Source organism: Bufo bufo, chromosome 6, assembly GCF_905171765.1.
Source record: "Bufo bufo chromosome 6, aBufBuf1.1, whole genome shotgun sequence".
Taxonomy (NCBI): Eukaryota; Metazoa; Chordata; class Amphibia; order Anura; family Bufonidae; genus Bufo; species Bufo bufo.
In genome coordinates, this window is record NC_053394.1 from 174,146,670 (window position 1) to 174,171,165 (window position 24,496).

General features: G+C 44.4%; 1 protein-coding gene across 1 annotated transcript in view; it reads right to left on the reverse strand.

Annotated features, from left to right (window-relative positions):
• LOC121006075 (zinc finger protein 436-like) overlaps positions 1-24,496 on the reverse strand; it is a 55,794-nt gene that overhangs the window by 18,561 nt on the left and 12,737 nt on the right. The window contains exon 6 of the mRNA XM_040438973.1: positions 17,274-17,367. Within this exon, the coding sequence (XP_040294907.1) occupies positions 17,274-17,367 (94 nt within the window). The remainder of the gene's footprint in view (positions 1-17,273; positions 17,368-24,496) is intronic.

Here is a 24,496-nt window from a genome sequence, read left to right on the forward strand (position 1 = left end):
CCCTTAATTACGTACAGACGTGGACGTAGTTTGAGGGATCGCCTGGTCCACAGCTTTTTTCAGGGCCCGACCACATCCACATGGCTAAGCACCAGCCTTAAAGGGACCTTCCGCTGTGGCAGTTGCGTGGCTTGCCCTGCAATTCAGACTGGCGCCACATTTATTTGTGGCGTCACGGAACAGAGATTTACGATCAGATCATTTGTTAACTGCAAAACAAGAGGCCTGGTATATTTGGCCACTTGTATTTGCGGAAAACAATATGTGGGTAAAACCATAAGAGAATTCCGTAGAAGAGTAGCAGAACATCTAAATGACATCCGCAAAGGGGCGGATACCCCGATTGCTAGACATATATCGACCATGCACAATGGTGATGTGGATGTCATCAAATTTCAGGCTGTGGAGGTGGTCAGAAGATCACCAAGAGGAGGCGACTTTGATAGGCGTTTATTACAAAAAGAGACACAATGGATTTACCGCCTGTGTACGCTCCAGCCCCAGGGACTCAATGAGTATAATTCCTTTGTGTGCTTTCTCTAGATCCCTGGAGGGGAGGTGCAACAGGGGAATATTATGGGTAATGACACACCGCCCATGATCCATGTGTCCCAATGGGACTGACTAGTAATGATCCCATGCTATCAGATCACCTAGGCCACTGACGGGCCAGGAGACACTAGGGGCAGAATAGTGGAATTATTGGTTTTGAATACTTATACCACGCACTGCCCCTTGTATGTATGAAGGGATCATTATGTAAATCAGCCCTATCACAGCATCGCCATCTAGTAAAAAACTGTATTGTCTCCACCACTACTGATTGATGTCCTTAACTAATGAAACAAAACAAATAAATAATAATAAAAATATAATAAAACATAATGCGGTTCATACCACTGTATGATCCCCGTCCCGATCGGTGCTATACCCATGTCGCCAGGATAGTAAGTCGCCGTGTATATTTACTCTAACTCTAATGTAGAATGTTATTACATTCATCTGGGCCGGTCTCATTGAGGGGGCGGCACAATAGGGGCGGGATGGAGTATGCGGCAAAGCCGCGCCTCCTGCATCCTCATTGGCCGTTCTGTAGGCGGGGTCCAGTAGAGGGGAGGAGGACTCTCCTCATATTCTGTGCACCTGAGCGGCCGCGTTCGGCCACCTCGTACTTACAGCTGCAGTCTCTGCAACGGAGGCTTAGCAGCTTTTGAATATTTATCCTGTTAACCACAGATACACGCTCCTGACGAGCCTTATGGCGAAACGCGTCGAGTGTGGTGTGGGGATGAATTTATGTTCATATGCATCTGCATTGCGCTCATACTGCAGTTGAGGTCTGCGGTTCTCAGCCCTCTGCAAGTAAATGAGCAATGGCAATCCAGTTCTGTCTGTCTCACCCAGCTTAGCTCAGATCCAGTGATTCGTGTTTGCAGGGCCGACTCTCAGACATCCGTTTTAATGAACGGATGGATTCAATTGAGATCGGCTTCTGCAGGCAGATGTTTATCACTGGATTAGTCTATTTATAACTTTAGTCGAGGGATCCATTAGCTGGCAGTGATTCAGAGCACTCTGACCGCGATATAGTGCTTACCTCTGTGGATCTGATGAGTACGGCCCCATGGCCCTCTACTTTAATCTGCAGCACAGCACCAGCCTGCGGCACTTCTGGTGACCCCATCCGCAGTCGTATTTACCGCATTGGCGGTTTTTAGGTCCGTACATCGACCCTATACTGAGTGGATGGTGTCCTAGAATTTTAATATAGGTTAGCTCCCCTTCCTTTTGTTTTTCTGATTAATAAAGTAACAGTTTTAACAGAAATATAGCGTTCCTAACGACAGTGATTTAATTTTGATAGGTGGAACGTATACAACACATCAGTTATACCAGTGAAATTAACAGCCAAAAAGACTGTATCTTTATTGCCCTGACTCTGCCGTTTACAGAAACACTCCATATGTGGCCGTAAACTACTGTACGGACACACAGTAGGGCGTAGAGGGAAAGGTGCGCCGTATGGTTTTTGAAAGCCAGATTGTGCTGGACTGGTTTTTTGACACCATGTCCCATTTGAAGCCCCCCTGATGCACCCCTAGAGTAGAAACTCCATAAAAGTGACCCCATCTAAGAAACTACACCCCTCAAGGTATTCAAAACTGATTTTACAAACTTTGTTAACCCTTTAGGTGTTGCACAAGATTTAATGGAAAATAGAGACACAATTTCAAAATTTCACTTTTTTGGCAGATTTTCCATTTTAATATTTTTTTTTCCAGTTACAAAGCAAGGGTTAACAGCCAAACAAAACTCATTATTTATGGCCCTGATTCTGTAGTTTACAGAAACACCCCATATGTGGTCGTAAACTGCTGTACGGGCACACGGCAGGGCGCAGAAGGAAAGGAATGCCATACGGTTTTTGGAAGGCAGATTTTGCTGGACTGGTTTTTTTGACACCATGTCCCATTTGAAGCCCCCCTGATGCACCCCTAGAGTAGAAACTCCAAAAAAGTGACCCCATTTTAGAAACTACGGGATAGCGGGGCAGTTTTGTTGGTACTAGTTTAGGGTACATATGATTTTTGGTTGCTCTATATTACACTTTTTGTGCGGCAAGGTAACAAGAAATAGCTTTTTGGGCACTTTTTTTTTTTGTTATTTACAACATTCATCTGACAGGTTAGATCATGAGGTAATTTTATAGAGCAGGTTGTCACGGACGCGGCGATACCTAATATGTATACAATTTTTTTTATTTATGCAAGTTTTACACAATGATTTCATTTTTAAAACAAAAAAATGTTTTAGTGTCTCCATAGTCTAAGAGCCATAGTTTTTTAAGTTTTGGGGCGATTATCTTAAGTAGGGTCTCATTTTTTGCGGGATTAGATGACGGTTTGATTGGTACTATTTTGGCGTACATGCAACTTTTTTGATCACTTTTATTACCTTTTTTGGGAAGTAAGGTGGGCAAAATTTCTATTTCCTCATAGTTTTTATTTTTTTATTTTTATGGCGTTCACCGTGCGTGGAAAGTAACATGACCGTTTTATAGATCAGGTCGTTACGGACGCGTCGATACCAAACATGTGTAGGGAATTTTATTTTTTTCATTTTTAATCAGTGATAAATGTGTTTTTTGATTTTTACTTTTTTTTCCCATTTTTTTTTAACCCAGACCCACTTGGTTCTTGAAGATCCAGTGGGTCTGATGTCTGCATAATACAGTACAGTACAATATATAGTGTACTGTACTGTATTTTACTTACACTTTGTCTGAACAGATCTATGCCTTTAGCACAGATCTGTTCAGCACCATGGACAGTAGGATGCCTGAGAATCCTGTTGCCATGGGAACCTTCCCCGTCTGCTCAGTTGTGGCCACAACTTCGCAGACGGGGAAGGGTAAGGAGGGGGGCTGTCTTGGGGCTCTCTCCCTCTCCATCGGGGTGCTCTAAAGGCACAGCAGCCCCCCCGATGGGAGAGGGAGGGAGCCCCCTCTTACTGTTAACTTTTTCCATACAGCGGTCCGTACGGACCGCGGTATAGTAACATAGTACATAAGGCCGAAAAAAGGGTTAAACGGCTGACATCGCATCACAGATGTCAGCCGTTTATACCAGAGTGTCAGCAATGTGCTGACACTCTGGTATACCACTGGCCACCAATGATTATTTAAGAGGAGGCGGGCGGGGGATCGCAATCCCGCCTGCCGCACCGCCCGCCCGCAACACCCCCCCTGCACCACCCGCCACCATAAAATCATTCAGGGGTGCAGGGGGGGGTGAATAAAACTTTATTTGGGGCATTTTAAAGTTTGATCCCGCGGATCAGAATCAGCAGAAATTGCAGCAAACTGCAGGTCTGAATTGACCTGCGGTTTGCTGCGATCGCCGATACGGGGGGGTCACATGACCCCCCCGGCATTGTGACAGGATGCTGGCTGAATGATTTCAGCCGGCATCCTGTTCGGATATACCCGGAGCGGCCGCAATCTCATTTTAAACTCATGACGTATCGGTACGTCATGGGTCCTTAAGGACTCGGGAAACATGCCGTCCGGTACGTCATGCGTCCCTAAGGGGTTAAAGGGTTTCTACCACCACATTTTCACCTATTTAGCTGTCAGACACTAGCGATCTGCTAGTGTCTGCTCTACCTAACCATGCTATTGTAATCCCTTTCTGTGCAGCGGTTACCCTAAAAAACGTAGTTTTATTGGTATGCTAATGAGCCTCTAGGTGCTATGGGGGCGTCTTTTCAGCACCTAGAGCAGTGGTGGCGAACCTATGGCACGGGTGCCAGAGGCGGCACTCAGAGCCCTCTCTGTGGGCACCAGCACCCAGGAAAAAGTCTATGGTGTACCAATATGCCTTAGAGTTTTCCTGCTATCCTTCAGCCCAGGACGCACTATGAACGGCACAGGCAGTGCATTGAATGTAGGGAGGATATTATAGCTAAATAATAAAGTATATGGAAGATATACTATATTTGCATTCAGGTTAAATTGCTGTGTTGGCACTTTGCGATAAAAAATTGGGTTTTGGGTTGCAGTTTGGGCACTCAGCCTCTAAAAGGTTCGCCATCACTGACCTAGAGGCTCCGTCCACTCACCATTTCTGCCGCCCAGCGCGCTCTAGCTCGCCCCTCTGCTCTAGATTGACAGCCCACTCGCGCCAGCGCCGTGTCCTTCTGTATTCGGCACAGGCGCAGTGACTGTTGGACTGCTCCCTGCACCGTAATCAGCGCAGGTGCAGTGAAGATGCCGGCGCAGGGAGACAGTCACTGCGCCTGCGCCGAATACAGAAGCACACGGCGCAGGCGCGAGAATTCGGCCGAGATTCAGAGAAGTAGTCTGTCAATCTAGAGGGGCGGGCTGGAGCGCGCTGGGCGGCAGAAATGGTGAGTGGACGGAGCCTCTAGGTGCTGAAAAGACGCCCCCATAGCACCTAGAGGCTCATTAGCATAGCAATAAAACTACGTTTTTTAGGGTAACCGCTGCACAGAAAGGGATTACAATAGCATGGTTAGGTAGAGCAGACACTAGCAGATCGCTAGTGTCTGACAGCTAAATAGGTGAAAATGTGGTGGTAGAAACCCTTTAAGTATGTGACTTGAGAGTCACTTATATTTATTTACTGTTTGTTTGGTATAAATTACTTTCTTTTAAGTTATCCATACTATCCCCATTAATAAAATGTGCTCCATGTTTAGCATCATTTGCAGTCCTTGAGCAGCCGTTTGAGGGTGCATAATGCTATGTAAGATGTGTGCACAGGCTGTATGGTAGGAAAGAAGTGCACTTCACCGGGGGTGGGTGCAGTAGTGTTGGTGGAGAAGATTACTAAAAGGGTAAAGGAGTGTTTGAACTAGGGACCAGGGAAGAGGGGGATACACTATAGATAGTGTTGATAGAAAACCCTAAACTGCATACCCTAACAGGTGGAATTTATCAACACTGGTTTTGTGCCATAAAACAGGTCACACCATTTTGATGCACACCATTAATGAGCAAATATTTATGGCACTTTTGAAAACACAAGTGCACAAGAATAGAAATAGTAGTGCTTGAGCGGGTTCAAGGGTGGATGACTAAAGTAATAAATTAAATCAAAGACTACAGTACCCACCCAGAAAATGGGTACTGTAGTTTAGAAAAGGAAGGCGGGGGAGATCTCATACATAGTCAAGTCCATAAATATTGGGACATGGACACAATTCTAACATTTTTGGCTCTATACACCACCACAATGGATTTGAAATGAAACGAACAAGATGTGCTATAACTGCAGACTGTCAGCTTTAATTTGAGGGTATTTACCTTCAAATCAGGTGAACGGTGTAGGAATTACAACAGTTTGCTTATGTGCCTCCCACTTGTTAAGGGACCAAAAGTAATGGGACAGAATAATAATGTCACAGCCAGACAGCTGAGAAGCTCTGACAGGAGCCTTTCAGATCCTCCTCCTTGAATTTCTTTGTTTTGGTTGAGTTCCTCATCTCGTTAGTCTATCTCAGCTGTCATGCAGTTGGACTGATTGCTGCCCTTTAAGTTCCTCCCCAGAATGCAGTAGTGTGCGGCTTATACAACTTCCTGGAGTGTGTGTGCATGCTGTTCCTAGTTCTCAGTCCACAGTCCCCAGTCGTCTGCAAGATAAGTGCTGTTTATGTATTTATGATTTTCTGTTTTCTGGATCCAGGTGACCCTGACTCCCTCCGTGTCTGTGTAGGGAGCCGGTGGTCGTATCCCCTCACTATTGTAGGGTCTTCAGGTGTAAGATAGTCGAGGTACGTGGATATGCGCCCATCCACCTTTGGGGTGGTCGCATAGGCTGAGCAATAAGGGAGAGCGGCAGGTCTCATGCAGGGGTCTCCCTTTTGTTCCTTAGTTGTGGATCCAGTGAGTCATTGTTTATATTGTATTGTCTTGTTTCCTGTACACCATCCGTGACATTATAAGCCGCCAAAACCGTCTCAAGCATGGATCCGGTTTCACTTTTGGCTGAACGCCTCCAGGGTCTTTCATTGGAGGTAGCTGATCTCCGTAGGATTTTTTCTCAGTTTCAAATGACCGGTTCAGCTTGCGTTCATGGAGTTTGTGCTGAGCCTAAGATCTCGCTCCCGGATACGTTCTCTGGGGGTAGTGAGAATTTTGTGCGTTTTAAAGAGGCTTGCAAACTCCATTTTCGCCTTCTTCCCCATTCCTCTGGTGATGAAGAACGGAGGGTGGGGATCATTGTATCGCTGCTCAGGGGTAACGCTCAGTCTTGGGCCTTTTCGCTACCGGAGGGGGCACGGCCCCTCCGCTCAGTGGATGAATTCTTTTTAGCCCTGGGTCAGATATATGATGATCCGGATCGTATTGCTCTGGCTGAGTCTAAACTACGTCTGTTATGCCAGGGTAAACAATCCGCAGAGATATACTGCTCAGAATTTCGGAGATGGGCAGCTGATACTGGTTGGAATGATGCTGCACTCCGAAGTCAATTTTGCCAGGGTCTTTCAGAGGGATTGAAAGATGCATTTGCCTTTCATGAGAGGCCAATCTCCCTGGACTCTGCTATGTCTCAGGCCGTTCGTATTGACAGGCGTCTTAGTGAGAGAGGAGAGATCTCTCCTTCCTGTCATACTCAGTCCCGGGACAGTGCAGCGGTCTCATTCTGTGCGCAGGGGTCTCAGTCACTGTCAGCCCCTTCTGAGCAGGAACCCATGCAGCTGGGGTTGATTGCCTCAGACAATAGAAGATTCAGCCCGCATGGGAGGGTTTGTTTTTGTTGTGGAGGTATAAATCATTTGGCGAATGTTTGTCCCTCTAGGAGATTCAGGCAGTTTTCTGGGAGTAATAAAGAGACAAAAAGGAAAAAATCTTTTAAAAATGTTCCGTCTGTTACTATTGGCAGGGTTGAGGCGGAAATTTAAGGTTTTCCCTTTGCTTGTAGTTCCCGTTTTGTCCTACCTGCTAGGGTGGCGCTAGAGAGCAAGAGCATTTTTTGTGAGATTTTTGTGGATAGTGGAGCAGCTGTCAATCTCATTGATAATCAATTTGCAATAACTCATGGTTTCCAGGTATGCACTTTGGGAAAGGATATTCCTGTTTTTGCTATTGATTCCGCTCCACTTTCTCAGAAATCATTAAAGGGCATAGTTCACAATATCCGTTTAATTGTGAGTGATGCTCATGTTGAGGATGTGTCATGTTTCGTCCTTAGCGGTTTGCCTACTCCTCTAGTGTTGGGACTACCCTGGCTCACTAAACATAACCCCACCATTGATTGGCAAGCGAGGCAAATAAATGGTTGGAGTGACTTTTGCAGAGAGAATTGCCTCATAACATCTGTTTCTGAGGTTTCTACTAAGACTGTACCACCTTTCCTCTCTGAATTTTCGGATGTCTTCTCTGAGAGTGGAGTTCAGGATTTGCCTCCGCACAGGGAGTATGATTGCCCTATTAATCTCATCCCAGGCGCCAAGCTGCCTAAATCTCGTTTATACAATCTCTCCCAACCTGAGAGGGTCGCTATGCGTGCTTATTTCTCTGAGAGTCTGAGAAAAGGACACATACGACCCTCAAAGTCACCTGTTGCCGCTGGCTTTTTCTTTGTTAAGAAAAAAGATGGTTCTTTAAGACCTTGTCTGGATTTCAGGGAGCTGAACAGTATCACTATTCGTGATCCTTATCCGCTTCCTCTGATCCCGGACCTGTTTAACCAGGTTGTTGGGGCTAAAGTCTTTTCCAAATTAGACCTAAGAGGGGCATACAACCTGGTCAGGGTCAGAGAAGGAGACGAATGGCAGACGGCTTTCAATACCCCTGAGGGCCATTTTGAGAATTTGGTTATGCCTTTTGGTTTGATGAATGCCCCAGCCGTTTTTCAGCATTTCGTCAACAGCATTTTTTATCATTTAATGGGAAAATTTGTATTAGTGTATTTGGATGACATTTTGATTTTTTCTCCTGATTTCAAGACTCATAAGGAACACTTACGTCAGGTCTTGCTCATTCTGCGGGAGAATAAATTATACGCAAAACTGGAAAAATGTGTGTTTGCAGTTCCAGAAATTCAATTTCTGGGGTTTCTTCTCTCCGCTTCTGGTTTTCGCATGGACCCCGAGAAGGTCCGCGCTGTGCTTGAGTGGGAGCTTCCTGAGAATCAGAAGGCGCTGATGCGTTTTTTGGGCTTTGCCAATTATTACAGGAAATTTATTTTGAATTATTCCTCTGTTGTTAAACCACTCACTGATATGACCAGAAAGGGGGTAGATTTTTCTTCCTGGTCGGTAGAGGCGCGTAAGGCCTTTTCTAATATCAAGGAGAGTTTTGCTTCCGCTCCCATCCTGGTACAACCTGATATTTCGTTACCCTTCATAGTTGAGGTTGATGCTTCTGATGTAGGGGTGGGTGCGGTCTTGTCTCAGGGTTCCTCTCCTGCCAAATGGCAACCGTGTGCCTTTTTCTCAAAGAAACTCTCCTCCGCAGAGAGAAATTATGATGTGGGAGATAGGGAATTGTTGGCCATCAAGTTGGCTTTTGAGGAATGGCGCCATTGGCTAGAGGGAGCCAGACACCCTATTACCGTGTTTACTGACCATAAAAATCTGGCCTACTTGGAGTCAGCCAAGCGTCTGAACCCGAGACAAGCCAGATGGTCTTTGTTCTTTTCAAGGTTTAATTTTGTTGTCACGTTCCGCCCTGGGGTTAAGAATGTGAAGGCAGATGCCCTGTCACGTTGTTTTCCGGGAGGTGGGAATTTTGAAGACCCGGGTCCCATTTTGGCTGAAGGTGTGGTGGTCTCTGCTCTTTTTCCTGAATTGGAGGCAGAGGTGCAGGCAGCCCAGTCAGAAGCTCCTGATCTTTGTCCTCCTGGGAGGTTGTTTGTGCCTCTCGCTTTGAGACACAAGATTTTTAAAGAACACCACGATACGGTCCTTGCTGGGCACCCGGGGGCAAGAGCCACACTGGATCTCATCGCTCGGAGATTCTGGTGGCCTGCGCTTCGTAAGTCAGTTGAGGGTTTTGTGGCAGCTTGCGAGACTTGCGCTCGTGCCAAAGTCCCTCATTCACGGCCATCAGGTCCTCTCCTCCCTTTGCCCATTCCTTCCCGTCCTTGGACACATCTGTCCATGGACTTCATAACGGACTTGCCTCGTTCTTCGGGGAAGAATGTGATTCTGCTGGTGGTGGACCGTTTTAGCAAAATGGTGCATTTTATCCCTTTTCCTGGTTTGCCCAATGCTAAGACGCTGGCGCAGGCATTTATTGACCACATTGTCAAATTGCATGGTATTCCTTCAGACATAGTCTCTGATAGGGGCACGCAGTTTGTTTCCAGATTCTGGAAGGCTTTCTGTTCTCGCTTGGGGGTTCGGTTGTCATTCTCTTCTGCTTTCCACCCGCAGTCGAATGGCCAGACGGAGCGCGTCAATCAGAATCTGGAGACATATCTGCGCTGTTTTGTGGCGGAGAATCAGGAGGATTGGTGTTCTTTTTTGTCCCTTGCTGAGTTTGCTTTAAATAACCGTCGTCAGGAGTCCTCTGATAAGTCACCATTTTTTGGTGCATATGGGTTTCATCCGCAGTTTGGGACTTTCTCGGGAGAGGGGTCTTCTGGTTTACCTGATGAGGACAAATTCTCCTCGTCTTTGTCATCTATTTGGCAAAAGATTCAGGATAATCTAAAGAGCATGAGTGAGAGATATAAGCGTGTGGCAGATAAGAGACGTGTGCCTGGTCCGGACCTGAATGTTGGTGATCTGGTGTGGTTGTCTACCAAGAATATCAAATTGAAGGTTCCCTGCTGGAAGTTGGGTCCTAGGTTTATTGGGCCTTACAAGATCCTGTCTGTCATCAATCCTGTTGCCTACCGTCTTGATCTTCCTCAGACTTGGAAGATCCATAATGTTTTTCATAAGTCCTTATTGAAACCTTATGTTCAACCTATTGTACCCTCGCCTTTGCCTCTTCCTCCGATTATGGTTGATGGAAATCTTGAATTTCAGGTCTCTAGGATTGTGGATTCTCGTCTTGTCCGCGGTTCCCTCCAGTACCTCATTCATTGGGAGGGTTATGGTCCTGAGGAGAGGATGTGGGTCCCAGTGACGGACATTAAGGCCTCTCGTCTCATCAGGGCTTTCCATAGGTCCCATCCTGAGAAGGTGGGCTCTGAGTGTCCGGAGTCCACTCGTAGAGGGAGGGGTACTGTCACAGCCAGACAGCTGAGAAGCTCTGACAGGAGCCTTTCAGATCCTCCTCCTTGAATTTCTTTGTTTTGGTTGAGTTCCTCATCTCGTTAGTCTATCTCAGCTGTCATGCAGTTGGACTGATTGCTGCCCTTTAAGTTCCTCCCCAGAATGCAGTAGTGTGCGGCTTATACAACTTCCTGGAGTGTGTGTGCATGCTGTTCCTAGTTCTCAGTCCACAGTCCCCAGTCGTCTGCAAGATAAGTGCTGTTTATGTATTTATGGTTTTCTGGATCCAGGTGACCCTGACTCCCTCCGTGTCTGTGTAGGGAGCCGGTGGTCGTATCCCCTCACTATTGTAGGGTCTTCAGGTGTAAGATAGTCGAGGTACGTGGATATGCGCCCATCCACCTTTGGGGTGGTCGCATAGGCTGAGCAATAAGGGAGAGCGGCAGGTCTCATGCAGGGGTCTCCCTTTTGTTCCTTAGTTGTGGATCCAGTGAGTCATTGTTTATATTGTATTGTCTTGTTTCCTGTACACCATCCGTGACAAATAATCATAAATCAAACTTTCACTTTTTAATACTTGGTTGCAAATCCTTTGCAGTCAATTACAGCCTGAAGTCTGGAACGCATAGACATCACCAGACGCTGGGTTTCATCCCTGGTGATGCTCTGCCAGGCCTCTACTGCAACTGTCTTCAGTTCCTGCTTGTTCTTGGGGCATTTTCCCTTCAGTTTTGTCTTCAGCAAGTGAAATGCATGCTCAATCAGATTCAGCTCAGGTGATTGACTTGGCCATTGCATAACATTCCACTTCTTTCCCTTAAAAAACTCTTTGGTTGCTTTTGCAGTATGCTTTAGATCATTGTCCATCTGCACTGTGAAGCCCCGTTCAATGAGTTCTGAAGCATTTGGCTGAATAGGAGCAGATAATATTGCCCGAAACACTTCAGAATTCATCCTGCTGCTTTTGTCAGCAGTCACATCATCAATAAATACAAGAGAAGCAGTTCCATTGGCAGCCATATATGCCCACACCATGACACTACCACCACCATGCTTCACTGATGAGGTGGTATGCTTAGGATCATGAGCAGTTCCTTTCCTTCTCCATACTCTTCTCTTCCCATCACTCTGGTACAAGTTGATCTTGGTCCCATCTGTCCATAGGATGTTGTACCAGAACTGTGAAGGCTTTTTTAGATGTCGTTTGGCAAACTCTAATCTGGCCTTCCTGTTTTTGAGGCTCTCCAATGGTTTACATCTTGTAGTGAACCCTCTATATTCACTCTGGTGAAGTCTTCTCTTGATTGTTGACTTTGACAAACATACACATACCTCCTGGAGAGTGTTCTTGATCTGGCCAACTGTTGTGAAGGGTGTTTTTTTCACCAGGGAAAGAATTCTTCGGTCATCCACCACAGTTGTTTCTTTTGGTGTTGCTGAGCTCACCGGTGCGTTCCTTCTTTTTAAGAATGTTCCAAGCAGTTGTTTTGGCCACGCCTAATGTTTTTGCTATCTCTCTGATGGGTTTGTTGTGTTTTTTTCAGCCTAATGATGGCTTGCTTCACTGATAGTGACAGCTCTTTGGATCTCATCTTGAGAGTTGACAGCAACAGATTCCAAATGCAAATAGCACACTTGGAATGAACTCTGGACCTTGTATCTGCTCAGTGTAATTGGGATAATGAGGGAATAACACACACCTTGCCATGGAACCGCTGAGAAGCCAATTGTCCCATTACTTTTGGTCCCTTAACAAGTGGGAGGCACATATGCAAACTGTTGTAATTCCTACACCGTTCACCTGATTTGGATGTAAATACCCTCAAATTAGGGATCGACCGATTATCGGTTTTACCGATATTATCGGCCGATATTCAGTATTTTGACCGTTATCGGTATCTATTTTGCCGATATTCCGATAACATATGGGGAACAAGGATTGCGCTGCTGACAGCGCTCTCTGTGTTCCCTCAGCACGCAGCACAGGGGAGATGGAAGCAGTGCCTCCCTCCCCCTGTGCTGCTGCCGCTGCAGCCAGGGAGAGGAAGGAGGACAAGAGAAGGGGCGGGGCTGTGGCCGCTGCACCACCAATGAAGATAAGTCTTTAATTAATTCATATACAGGAGGCGGGAGCTGGCTGCAGAATCACATAGCCGGCTCCCGACCTCTATGAGCGGTAGCTGCGATCTGCGGTAGTTAACCCCTCAGGTGCCGCAGATCGCAGCTATTGCTCATAGAGGTCGGGAGCCGGCTATGTGATTCTGCAGCCAGCTCCCGTCTCCTGTATATGAATTAATGAGAGATTTATGTTCATTGGTGGCGCAGTGCGCCCCCCACCCCCACCCCAGTATTAAAAACATTGGTGGTGCAGTGCGCCCCCCCACCCAAGCCCCCCCCCCAGTATTAATCATTGGTGGCAGTGGCCACAGGGTCCCCTCTCCCCTCCTCCTCTGATCGGAGCCCCAGCAGTGTAATCCTGGGGCTCCGATCGGTTACCATGGCAGCCAGGACGCTATTGAAGCCCTGGCTGCCATGGTAAGCTCCGTGCTGCTGTGTGCACAAAGCACAGAGCAGCAGGGACAGTGTGAGCTCCTATTCACCCTGATAGAGATCTATCAGGGTGAATAGGACAAGGGTTCTAGTCCCTAAGGGGGCTAAAAGTTAGTAAAAAAAAAAAAAAGGAAAAAAAAAAAAAATATTAAGTATAAATGAAAGTAAGATTTTTTTTAAAAAAAAATATATATATATATATACACGTTAACAATAAACATTAGATTTGTGTAGGATTTTTATTTTTTTTCAAAAATCAAAATTACCAGAATATCGGTATAAATTATCGGCTATCGGCCTGAAAGTTCACAAATTATCGGTATCGGCCCTAAAAAATCTATATCGGTCGATCCCTACCTCAAATTAAAGCTGACAGTCTGCAGTTAAAGCACATCTTGTTCGTTTCATTTCAAATCCATTGTGGTGGTGTACAGGGAGTGCAGAATTATTAGGCAAGTTGTATTTTTGAGGATTAATTTTATTATTGAACAACAACCATGTTCTCAATGAACCCAAAAAACTCATTAATATCAAAGCTGAATATTTTTGGAAGTAGTTTTTAGTTTTAGCTATTTTAGGGGGATATCTGTGTGTGCAGGTGACTATTACTGTGCATAATTATTAGGCAACTTAACAAAAAACTAATATATACCCATTTCAATTATTTATTTTTACCAGTGAAACCAATATACAGGGAGTGCAGAATTATTAGGCAAGTTGTATTTTTGAGGATTCATTTTATTATTGAACAACAACCATGTTCTCAATGAACCCAGAAAAACTCATTAATATCAAAGCTGAATATTTTTGGAAGTATTTTTTAGTTTGTTTTTAGTTTTAGCTATTTTAGGGGGATATCTGTGTGTGCAGGTGACTATTACTGTGCATAATTATTAGGCAACTTAACAAAAAACAAATATATACCCATTTCAATTATTTATTTTTACCAGTGAAACCAATATAACATCTCAACATTCACAAATATACATTTCTGACATTCAAAAACAAAACAAAAACAAATCAGTGACCAATATAGCCACCTTTCTTTGCAAGGACACTCAAAAGCCTGCCATCCATGGATTCTGTCAGTGTTTTGATCTGTTCACCATCAACATTGCGTGCAGCAGCAACCACAGCCTCCCAGACACTGTTCAGAGAGGTGTACTGTTTTCCCTCCTTGTAAATCTCACATTTGATGATGGACCACAGGTTCTCAATGGGGTTCAGATCAGGTGAACAAGGAGGCCATGTCATTAGATTTTCTTCTTTTATACCCTTTCTTGCCAGCCACGCTGCGGAGTACTTGGACGCGTGTGATGGAGCATTGTCCTGCATGAAAATCATGTTTTTCATGAAGGATGCAGACTTCTTCCTGTACCACTGCTTGAAGAAGGTGTCTTCCAGAAACTGGCAGTAGGACTGGGAGTTGAGCTTGACTCCATCCTCAACCCGAAAAGGCCCCACAAGCTCATCTTTGATGATACCAGCTCAAACCAGTACTCCACCTCCACCTTGCTGGCGTCTGAGTCGGACTGGAGCTCTCTGCCCTTTACCAATCCAGCCACGGGCCCATCCATCTGGCCCATCAAGACTCACTCTCATTTCATCAGTCCATAAAACCTTAGAAAAATCAGTCTTGAGATATTTCTTGGCCCAGTCTTGACGTTTCAGCTTGTGTGTCTTGTTCAGTGGTGGTCGTCTTTCAGCCTTTCTTACCTTGGCCATGTCTCTGAGTATTGCACACCTTGTGCTTTTGGGCACTCCAGTGATGTTACAGCTCTGAAATATGGCCAAACTGGTGGCAAGTGGCATCTTGGCAGCTGCACGCTTGACTTTTCTCAGTTCATGGGCAGTTATTTTGCACCTTGGTTTTTCCACACGCTTCTTGCGACCCTGTTGACTATTTTGAATGAAACGCTTGATTGTTCGATGATTACGCTTCAGAAGCTTTGCAATTTTAAGAGTGCTGCATCCCTCTGCAAGATATCTCACTATTTTTGACTTTTCTGAGCCTGTCAAGTCCTTCTTTTGACCCATTTTGCCAAAGGAAAGGAAGTTACCTAATAATTATGCACACATGATTTAGGGTGTTGATGTCATTAGACCACACCCCTTCTCATTATAGAGATGCACATCATCTAATATGCTTAATTGGTAGTAGGCTTTCGAGCCTATACAGCTTGGAGTAAGACAACATGCATAAACAGGATGATGTGGTCAAAATACTCATTTGCCTAATAATTCTGCACGCAGTGTAACATCTCAACATTCACAAATATACATTTCTGACATTCAAAAACAAATCAGTGACCAATATAGCCACCTTTCTTTGCAAGGACACTCAAAAGCCTGCCATCCATGGATTCTGTCAGTGTTTTGATCTGTTCACCATCAACATTGCGTGCAGAAGCAACCACAGCCTCCCAGACACTGTTCAGAGAGGTGTACTGTTTTCCCTCCCTGTAAATCTCACATTTGATGATGGACCACAGGATCTCAATGGGGTTCAGATCAGGTGAACAAGGAGGCCATGTCATTAGATTTTCTTCTTTTATACCCTTTCTTGCCAGCCACGCTGTGGAGTACTTGGATGGAGCATTGTCCTGCATGAAAATCATGTTTTTCTTGAAGGATGCAGACTTCTTCCTGTACCACTGCTTGAAGAAGGTGTCTTCCAGAAACTGGCAGTAGGACTGGGAGTTGAGCTTGACTCCATCCATAACCCGAAAAGGCCCCACAAGCTCATCTTTGATGATACCAGCCCAAACCAGTACTCCACCTCCACCTTGCTGGTGTCTGAGTCGGACTGGAGCTCTCTGCCCTTTACCAATCCAGCCACGGGCCCATCCATCTGGCCCATCAAGACTCACTCTCATTTCATCAGTCCATAAAACCTTAGAAAAATCAGTCTTGAGATATTTCTTGGCCCAGTCTTGACGTTTCAGCTTGTGTGTCTTGTTCAGTGGTGGTCGTCTTTCAGCCTTTCTTACCTTGGCCATGTCTCTGAGTATTGCACACCTTGTGCTTTTGGGCACTCCAGTGATGTTGCAGCTCTGAAATATGGCCAAACTGGTGGCAAGTGGCATCTTGGCAGCTGCACGCTTGACTTTTCTCAGTTCATGGGCAGTTATTTTGCGCCTTGGTTTTTCCACACGCTTCTTGCGACCCTGTTGACTATTTTGAATGAAACGCTTGATTGTTCGATGATCACGCTTCAGAAGTTTCGCAATTTTAAGAGTGCTGCATCCCTCTGCAAGATATCTCACTATTTTTGACTTTTCTGAGCCTGTCAAGTCCTTCTTTTGACCCATTTTGCCAAAGGAAAAGAAGTTGCCTAATAATTATGTACACCTAATATAGGGTGTTGATGTCATTAGACCACACCCCTTCTCATTACAGAGATGCACATCACCTAATATGCTTAATTGGTAGTAGGCTTTCGAGCCTATACAGCTTGGAGTAAGACAACATGCATAAAGAGGATGATGTGGTCAAAATACTCATTTGCCTAATAATTCTGCACTCCCTGTATAGAGCCAAAAATTTTAGAATTGTGTCCATGTCCCAATATTTATGGACCTAACTGTATGTCTAAATATACCAGTCAATACTTAAATATGTCCCATTATCTATTTATACCCAGGACTGTGACTATAACATTGAGAGCCTCCTCTACATCTGCAGGAAAGAAGGTTTGTACACAAACATAGAAGAGGATTCTTTAAGGTAAGAGCAGTGAGATTATGGAACTCTCTGTCTGAGGAGGTGGTGATGGTGAATTCACTAAATGAGTCCGAGAGGGGCCTAGATGTTTTTCTGGAGTGTGATTACGGGTTATAGTTACTAGATATCTGGATAAGGATCACTGACCCAGGGAATTACAAGTATTCCATTTATTGGATATAGGTGCCCAACTTATTTGAGGTTTCTAGGGTCCTTAAAGATTAGTTTCCTGGATACCTTTCTTTTGTTGTATTGGGTAGACTATGGGAATTTCTGCCATACTCACCGGCTTGAAGCAGATTACTCACCGGGATCAACTGCCACCTTTTTACACTGATTAGAGTTTGTAATGCACTTCTCTTGTCCTCCACCTACAACTTTAAAACCGATGTGGTTCTCACTCTAAATAACCAAAAACAATGAAAATAATACAACAGATTTAAAGAGCAATTCTGAGAACTTACAACCATTTGTTCATGCATGGATAAAACTGCAAGACAACATATATTTCCATTGGTGGATTACATCAAAAAGGTTTCCCTAGAAATTTGCTCCAGGTCTTTGTCTGAGGGAATACAATAAAACTGCTTTTGTCTTACCTTTCTATTTTGGCATTTCTGTCATACGTGCAGCTATATCTATTCCTGCTAAATCCAAACATGACAAAAAGCTAGCTACTTCCTTTCTTACTAATATCACCGGTAAACTCCACTTCCTTGTAATCGTCTCAGCTATAAACTAGTGGCGCTCTACAGTGACTTTTTGATTATGTCTAGAGGCAGTCTACTTTTCCTGTGTGGAAGTCCAGACCTTATTTACCCTAAATCACACGATAAACTCTCAAATCAGTGTATTCAAAGGATGGCCATGATAGTCCAGAATGAGAGTCTTTTTCCAGCAGTTCTCAGCTCTGGTTAACTCTATAATGACTGTGGGTCCTATATGTACACATGGTGCTGGGCTTTATAAACCATTGTAAATGTACGGCATAAACTCCTTCAATCTAGGTTGCTGGATGTCAGATACAACCAGTTTATAATCGCTTCTGCTTGGACCCAGCGATTACATGATCACTGGGTGTCTCCGGGCATAGCAAAAATGCTGGGTCTTAGCAGACCAATATTAGCACTGCCGGTGACAGGAGAGGGGCTGTTTTTCCCTGTAACTGGGGCTTCTTTGGATGCTTCAGTTACAGTTAAAGTGTAAAAGGAAAAAAAAAAAAGAGAAAATGCCCCTCAGAATTTTTTTATGTAAACAATAAAGGGTTAAAACTAAAAAAGAAAAAAGAAAAAAACATTTCTATTAAAAATAATATTTCTATAAATAAAAAGCCCTATATGTCATATAAAAAGCACTGAAAAAATAATTCTGGTAGCCCAACAGACAAAGAAAGTTGGGGTTATTAAAGCACCACGTATGCAAAATCACAAAAAAATGTCTGGTTATTAAAGGGATTTTCTGTGACTTGTATGCTGATGACCTATCCTCTGGATAGGTCATCAGTATCTGATAGGTAGGAGTTTGACACTCGGGACCCTTACCAATCAGCTGTTTGAGAAGGCTCCAGCGCTCCTGTTAGTGCCACGGTCTTCTCCCTGGTCACCAAGCAACACTATACAATGTATAGCAGCTGTGCTTGGTATCACAGCTCAGCTCCATTCACTCCAATGGGGCTGCACTGTTACCCCTCTATTTCACTCTCTCCATATCAGCCCCTCTCTCCTGAGCTGTACCTAGGCCATGTGACCAATGAACGCGACGTCACTAGGGAAAGCTGAGAGAAGACCGCGGTGCTACTGCAAGCACCTTCTCTAACAGCTGATCGACGGGGGTCCCAGGTGTCGGATCACCACAGATTAGATACTAATGACCTATCTAGAGGATAGGTACGTAATTAGTATATAATTCTCAGAAAACCTCTTTAATTAGGGGAATTTCTCTTTTCCCTTACAATTCCCAAACAGAGCATAGAAAAATAAGGAGAATAAGAAATACAAGTGACAGGGAAGATGTATACTGAAACCAGGATGTCAAAATAAAAGTCAAATTGCAGTAATAAAGGTGGGGTATGGTATACCCCACCTTTAGTAGTGTTTAAATATATGCAATGGTGTAAAGGTTAGTCACCTTGAATTATTTAATAGGTGATTTATTTTTGTCCTAATCAAATTGCAGTAAGAAAAAGGAGTCCTCAAAATTAGTGTTCACTTTTTCTCTTTCCCATGCCTTCTACCTACTTATAAACATACCATGAGCGTTATAATGATGTTAAAATAAATCGATGCATGGAGAATGCTAAATGTTCTACTACTGAGAGCAAGAAGGAGTTGAGAAGATTTTTTTCCCCTCATGGCTAAGCAAATAAAAAGGTAAAGGATAGATAATATATGGTCATAAGTCATTGAAGGAGTTTTCCAAAGTCTAACACATTCCCCCCAATGCCCGGGCCCCTGATATACTGTAGATTATACTTACCCCGATCCCCGGCACCACATCGCTCCTGATCCCCGCATTGGCACCACTGCTAGGGAGGGTTGTCTTCGTTGTGGCCTGATATTGGCTGCTCCATCCCTCCACCCCACCCCTGCCAGATGTTTTGATCCACATGATGGGGAGATGCAGCGGCGGCCCTGCGGAGATCAGGAGCGATGCGTGAGCGGGTTAACTATATTCTATATAAGGGGGCCAGGCATTTGGGGGCATGTTTTAGACATTGGATAATCCATTTAAGCCGCATCCCAAAACAATTTATAATATGTAACCTGGCGTGACTGCAATAAACGTAAATAGTAAGGCCAAACGGTGAGGATGGCTGCAGCAGGTCACGGCCACCTACCGTTGGTTGACGCGGGCTGGTTTGGCCTGCTAGACCATTACGTCTTACTAAAAGCACTGACTATAAATAAACGCACACGATTCACACCTACTGTTTCTGCCAAACACCGGCATGACACCGACCCCAACTTACATTTCGGTGTAGCCTTTTCTGGGGGGTACTGCCATCCTGATGTTTGGAATCAGCAATGGGTATGAAATCATGGCTACATATATTTACAACCAGCACTTTATGTTTGTTGCAGTCACTCCAGGGCACATATTCTCAAATTTTTTGGGTGACCTCCTATTGTACCACTAGCTACGTGACTTTCATGTTATATCTTCTGTAGGGATCGTTTCTTATTCGGGGGTCATTCTCACAGAATTATCTTCATAACCACTGGGTTTCAGGTCCAAACAGTGCAATTTATTTGACACTCTTCATACACAGCATGGCATATAACAAAAGCCTGCCCGTCTGGGCTCTACCTAAACATAATAAACATTGTATACGATAGCGTTCACACATGGAACCAGGTGCGGCTTACCCCAGACATACAGTACACTAGCCCTCAGGCTGTAACAAGTGCAGTACCTTTGGAGGTGGTTGTGGCCTAGCAGTCCTCCCAACTCTGACCTTTCAACGCTTGTTCCCCAGCGTCGCTGAGTCTCCCAAAGTCCAGGCTATTGCATAGCCTCGTGGCCCCTCAGCCTTGCCTAGCTGAGATCACACTAACAGAGCCTCACCAGGCCTCTGTCTGCACACTCTCCAGAGTGAGACACACCCAATTCCAGCAACCATATTAAATGGAATCCCTGGACGTGAGCATGCCCTAAGTCCCGGACTGGAGCATGGGGAACAGGCACCCACCCAGCACATTGCCTGTTCCCAGTAAAAGCCTGCCGCGGACTGGCTGGAACCAGCTATTTTAACTATATTGTGTCCACCAGCCAACTTAGTGGCCACCTATCTAGGGGCCTTTACTCCACCAAGGCCGGGCCCCTTGGTACACGTTCCCGGTGCAAACAACAGCCCTTTCATCATGCTTTCCCGGGACTTTACTGCACACCTCAATGTTCACATTGCCACACTTCTAATAATGTATTTGCATTTTACTGCCAGTCATGTAAATTTCCCTTTATGTGGTGTTGTTGTTTTTGGGCAGAGGCGCAAACAGATCTCATACGGCCCATAACAAAAACATAGTATGGCCCCCTTCCCCCACCCAGTATGTGTGCATCAAACACTGCCAGACAATGCAAAGTAAAAAATCACTACTCCCCAGATTTCTGACAATTTTACGATTATCACATAGGGCCCTGTCAATTAAAGTGGAGGGTAGTTGCAGAGAGAGCAGAATCTCTAGGTGTAAAATATGTTAAAATATGAACATGTGGCACATATGAACATGGGATCAACACAAAACACAGATGCCTTCAGCTACCAAGTGCACATGCAACACGTCACCCAGTTTCATAGATGACCTTTAAAATTAGTAACCTTTTTATCTTTCTTGAAGAAAATTTTCTCAGCCTAAGTAAAGAACACGACACCAAAAAAGTAACTATAAAAAGAATGTGCTAGAACTGTTTATCTGCTCTGACACTAGACAGAACATCATCATGTTTAATCATATTTTATTAATTTTTGAAAGAATAAAATGTACAAAACATCAAGGAGACACCTACACACTAGGCGCTCCTTATCAAGTTATAATATTTCTGAATCATGAAAGAACGACAAGAGTTCACAGAAAAAATATATGATAAATCAGTTTTCATATATCAAGGATTAATCCATAAACCATCTGACATTAGGTTCACGGCTTATAAAGAAAAATAAAGGAGAACGAAAGAGAAGAAGAGGAAAGGAAAAAACGGAAGGAAAAAAGGGGGGGGGGGAAGGAGAGAGGTAAAGGAAGGTGAAACGAGCACATTGTAAGTCACTAACATATGGAAAGAGTCTCGCTGTGATGGTTTCCGCGGACTTAGTAATGTTTTATACAGCTATCAGAGAAAGGAAGTCAGGAGATTCTAATGCATTTATCCAACACGCCCAAACCTTGCAGTATTTAGTAGATAAATCAGTTGCGTCAGCTGAGATTTCCTCCATCCTAGCTATCTGTTGCATTTCTTGGAACCATTCCCTCATAGTGGGGACATGTGTCGAACGCCAATATCTAGGAATCACTGTTCTAGCAGCCGTAATAAAAAATCTTAGGAGGGACCCTTTTTGGGATGATATGGAGCCAGGTAGGATGGAGAGGAGCGCTATTTGAGGAGACTTGTCCACCTGTCTTGGTGAGATTTTATTAAAAGCTTTAAAAACTGAGTCCCAGAAGGGTTGGATTAAGTCGCAGCCCCACCAAACATGAAGCATTGTGCCTCTTTCCTTACAACAGCGCTAGCAAAGCTCCGTCACTGACGGGAAAATTCTATGAAGTCTCACTGGGTATCTATACCATCGACATAGAATCTTATAACTCTTTTCTTGAGCGGCACATGCCATGGAGAGCTTGTTAGAATACAAGAATGCTTTTTGACAGTCATCTTCTCCTAAGACAATACCTAAATCTGATTCCCAACCGCTAATGAAATTAGGGCGGTCCTTGTGCGAGCTTGTTAGAAGAATCTGATATAGATGTGAAAGGAGATGTGTCGGTGGAAAAGACATTGTGAACAGTTTTTCAAACTCAGTTAGTGTAGCTCCAAAAGAACACTGAGCACCCCTGGACAAGACGAAGGATTTGATTTGTTCATATTCTAGCCAGGAGATCCGTGTATCCGGGAATTTAGAAGAAATGGAAGAAAGAGATGGAAATGTATCCCCTGACATCAAGTGGTAAAAACGAGGATCATCTATGGCTTTCAAGCCTAAGAATGAGTCTTTTCCCAATCCGGCAAGAAATGCTGGATTACGGAAAATGGGGGTAAGCGGACTAAGTCTTCTGATACCCACCCCCCTGCGGGTTAAGTAATCCCAAATTTTGAGTGTATGTTGCAATAATAAGTGATGACTAAGCGTCCGAGGACGGTCTACAGGCGAGAGCCAAGGGATATGCTTAAGAGGGACAGAGCATAAGGTCTGCTCCAAACCTACCCATTGTTTTGTGCCTTCATTGTGCTTCCAGTCTAATACTCTGGTGAGTATTGCGGCCGTATGATATAATTTTAGGTCAGGAAGGCCCACGCCCCCAAGAAGTTTCGATCTAATCAGAATGGAATGACCTATTCGCGGACTACCCCGTCCCCAAATGAAGCGCAAAAATGCAGTTTTAGCTTTCCGAAAAAAGGAAGATGGTGGTGAGAGTGGGACCGTCTGAAATATATATAATAATTTGGGCAGAGTGTCCATTTTTAATGCATTAATTCGCCCAAACCACGACAACTCCTTTTTATTGAAAGCTTCAAGGTCCTTCAACAACCTCTCTAGTAAAGGAAAATAGTTTAGTTTCAGTTACTGTTTATTATCAGCTGGTATATAGACACCTAGATATTGAATGGCAGATGGTTGATGCTTGAATTTGAAGGAGGACAATAGTCTAGCGAATTCGCCGTGGGGGACCGTTACATTGAGAATTTCAGATTTGGTGTAATTGACTTTAAAATTACTTAAGTGACCGAACCGTTCAAATTCCTTTAAGACCGAAGGAATGGAAATATGGGGCTGAGTGATATACAGTAGAAGATCGTCGGCATATAAAGCCGTCTTGTACTGTTTACCATCAACTGCAAGACCATGGCAGGATGTGTTCTTACGAAGGGCTGTGGCCAAATGTTCCATTACTAACACATATAGCAGTGGGGAGAGAGGACAACCCTGCCTAGTTCCATTCCGAATTGGTATGGATGAAGACAAGAGTCCATTGATTCGTACCTTAGCAGTGGGGTCTGAATATAAAGCACGAATACCATTCAAGAATTTGGGGCCAATCCCAATTTGTTGTAAAGTGTGATCGAGAAAAGACCAATGGACCCTATCGAAGGCCTTCTCCGCATCAATTGAGAGCAGGCAGAGTGGGGAGGTACTATTTCTCGCTATGTCTGTGAGGAGTAAGGTTTTGATCGTGTTGTCTCGTGCCTCTCTCCCACGGACAAACCCAACCTGATCTGTAGGCACAATGTTGGGAATTAAAGGAGCTAATCTATCCGCAAGTATTTTAGAGTAGAATTTGATATCTATATTGATCAATGAGATTGGCCGGAAATTCGAGGAGAGGGAGTGATCCTTCCCTGGCTTGGGTAGTACACTAATATGAGCTTCTAAGGATTGCCTGGTGAATAGAGTTTCTGGACCAATGCTATTAAAAACCCTCACGAGAAAAGGGGACAAGAGATCATTTAATTGTTTATAAAAAGCCGTTGTGAAGCCGTCAGGGCCCGGGCATTTCCCTGCAGGAGAATTCTTAATAACATTCCTAACATCTCCCTCAGTGATGTCAGAGTCTAGTAAATCTTTATCCGACGTGGATATTGTAGGTAAAGCCGTTTCTGCTATATATTTTTCGATCCGCTTCTCTAATGAGGTTGGTGACATGTCAGAAAACTGGCCTTTAAGATTATATAATTTGGAATAATAGTTTCGAAAGACCTCTAAAATATCCGTTGGATTATGTGTATTACTGCCATTTTCATTTTTAATGTATGGTATAAAGGTTTGCGGGCCTCTGGGGTGTAACAAGCGTGCTAGAGGTCTACCACACTTATTTGAGAA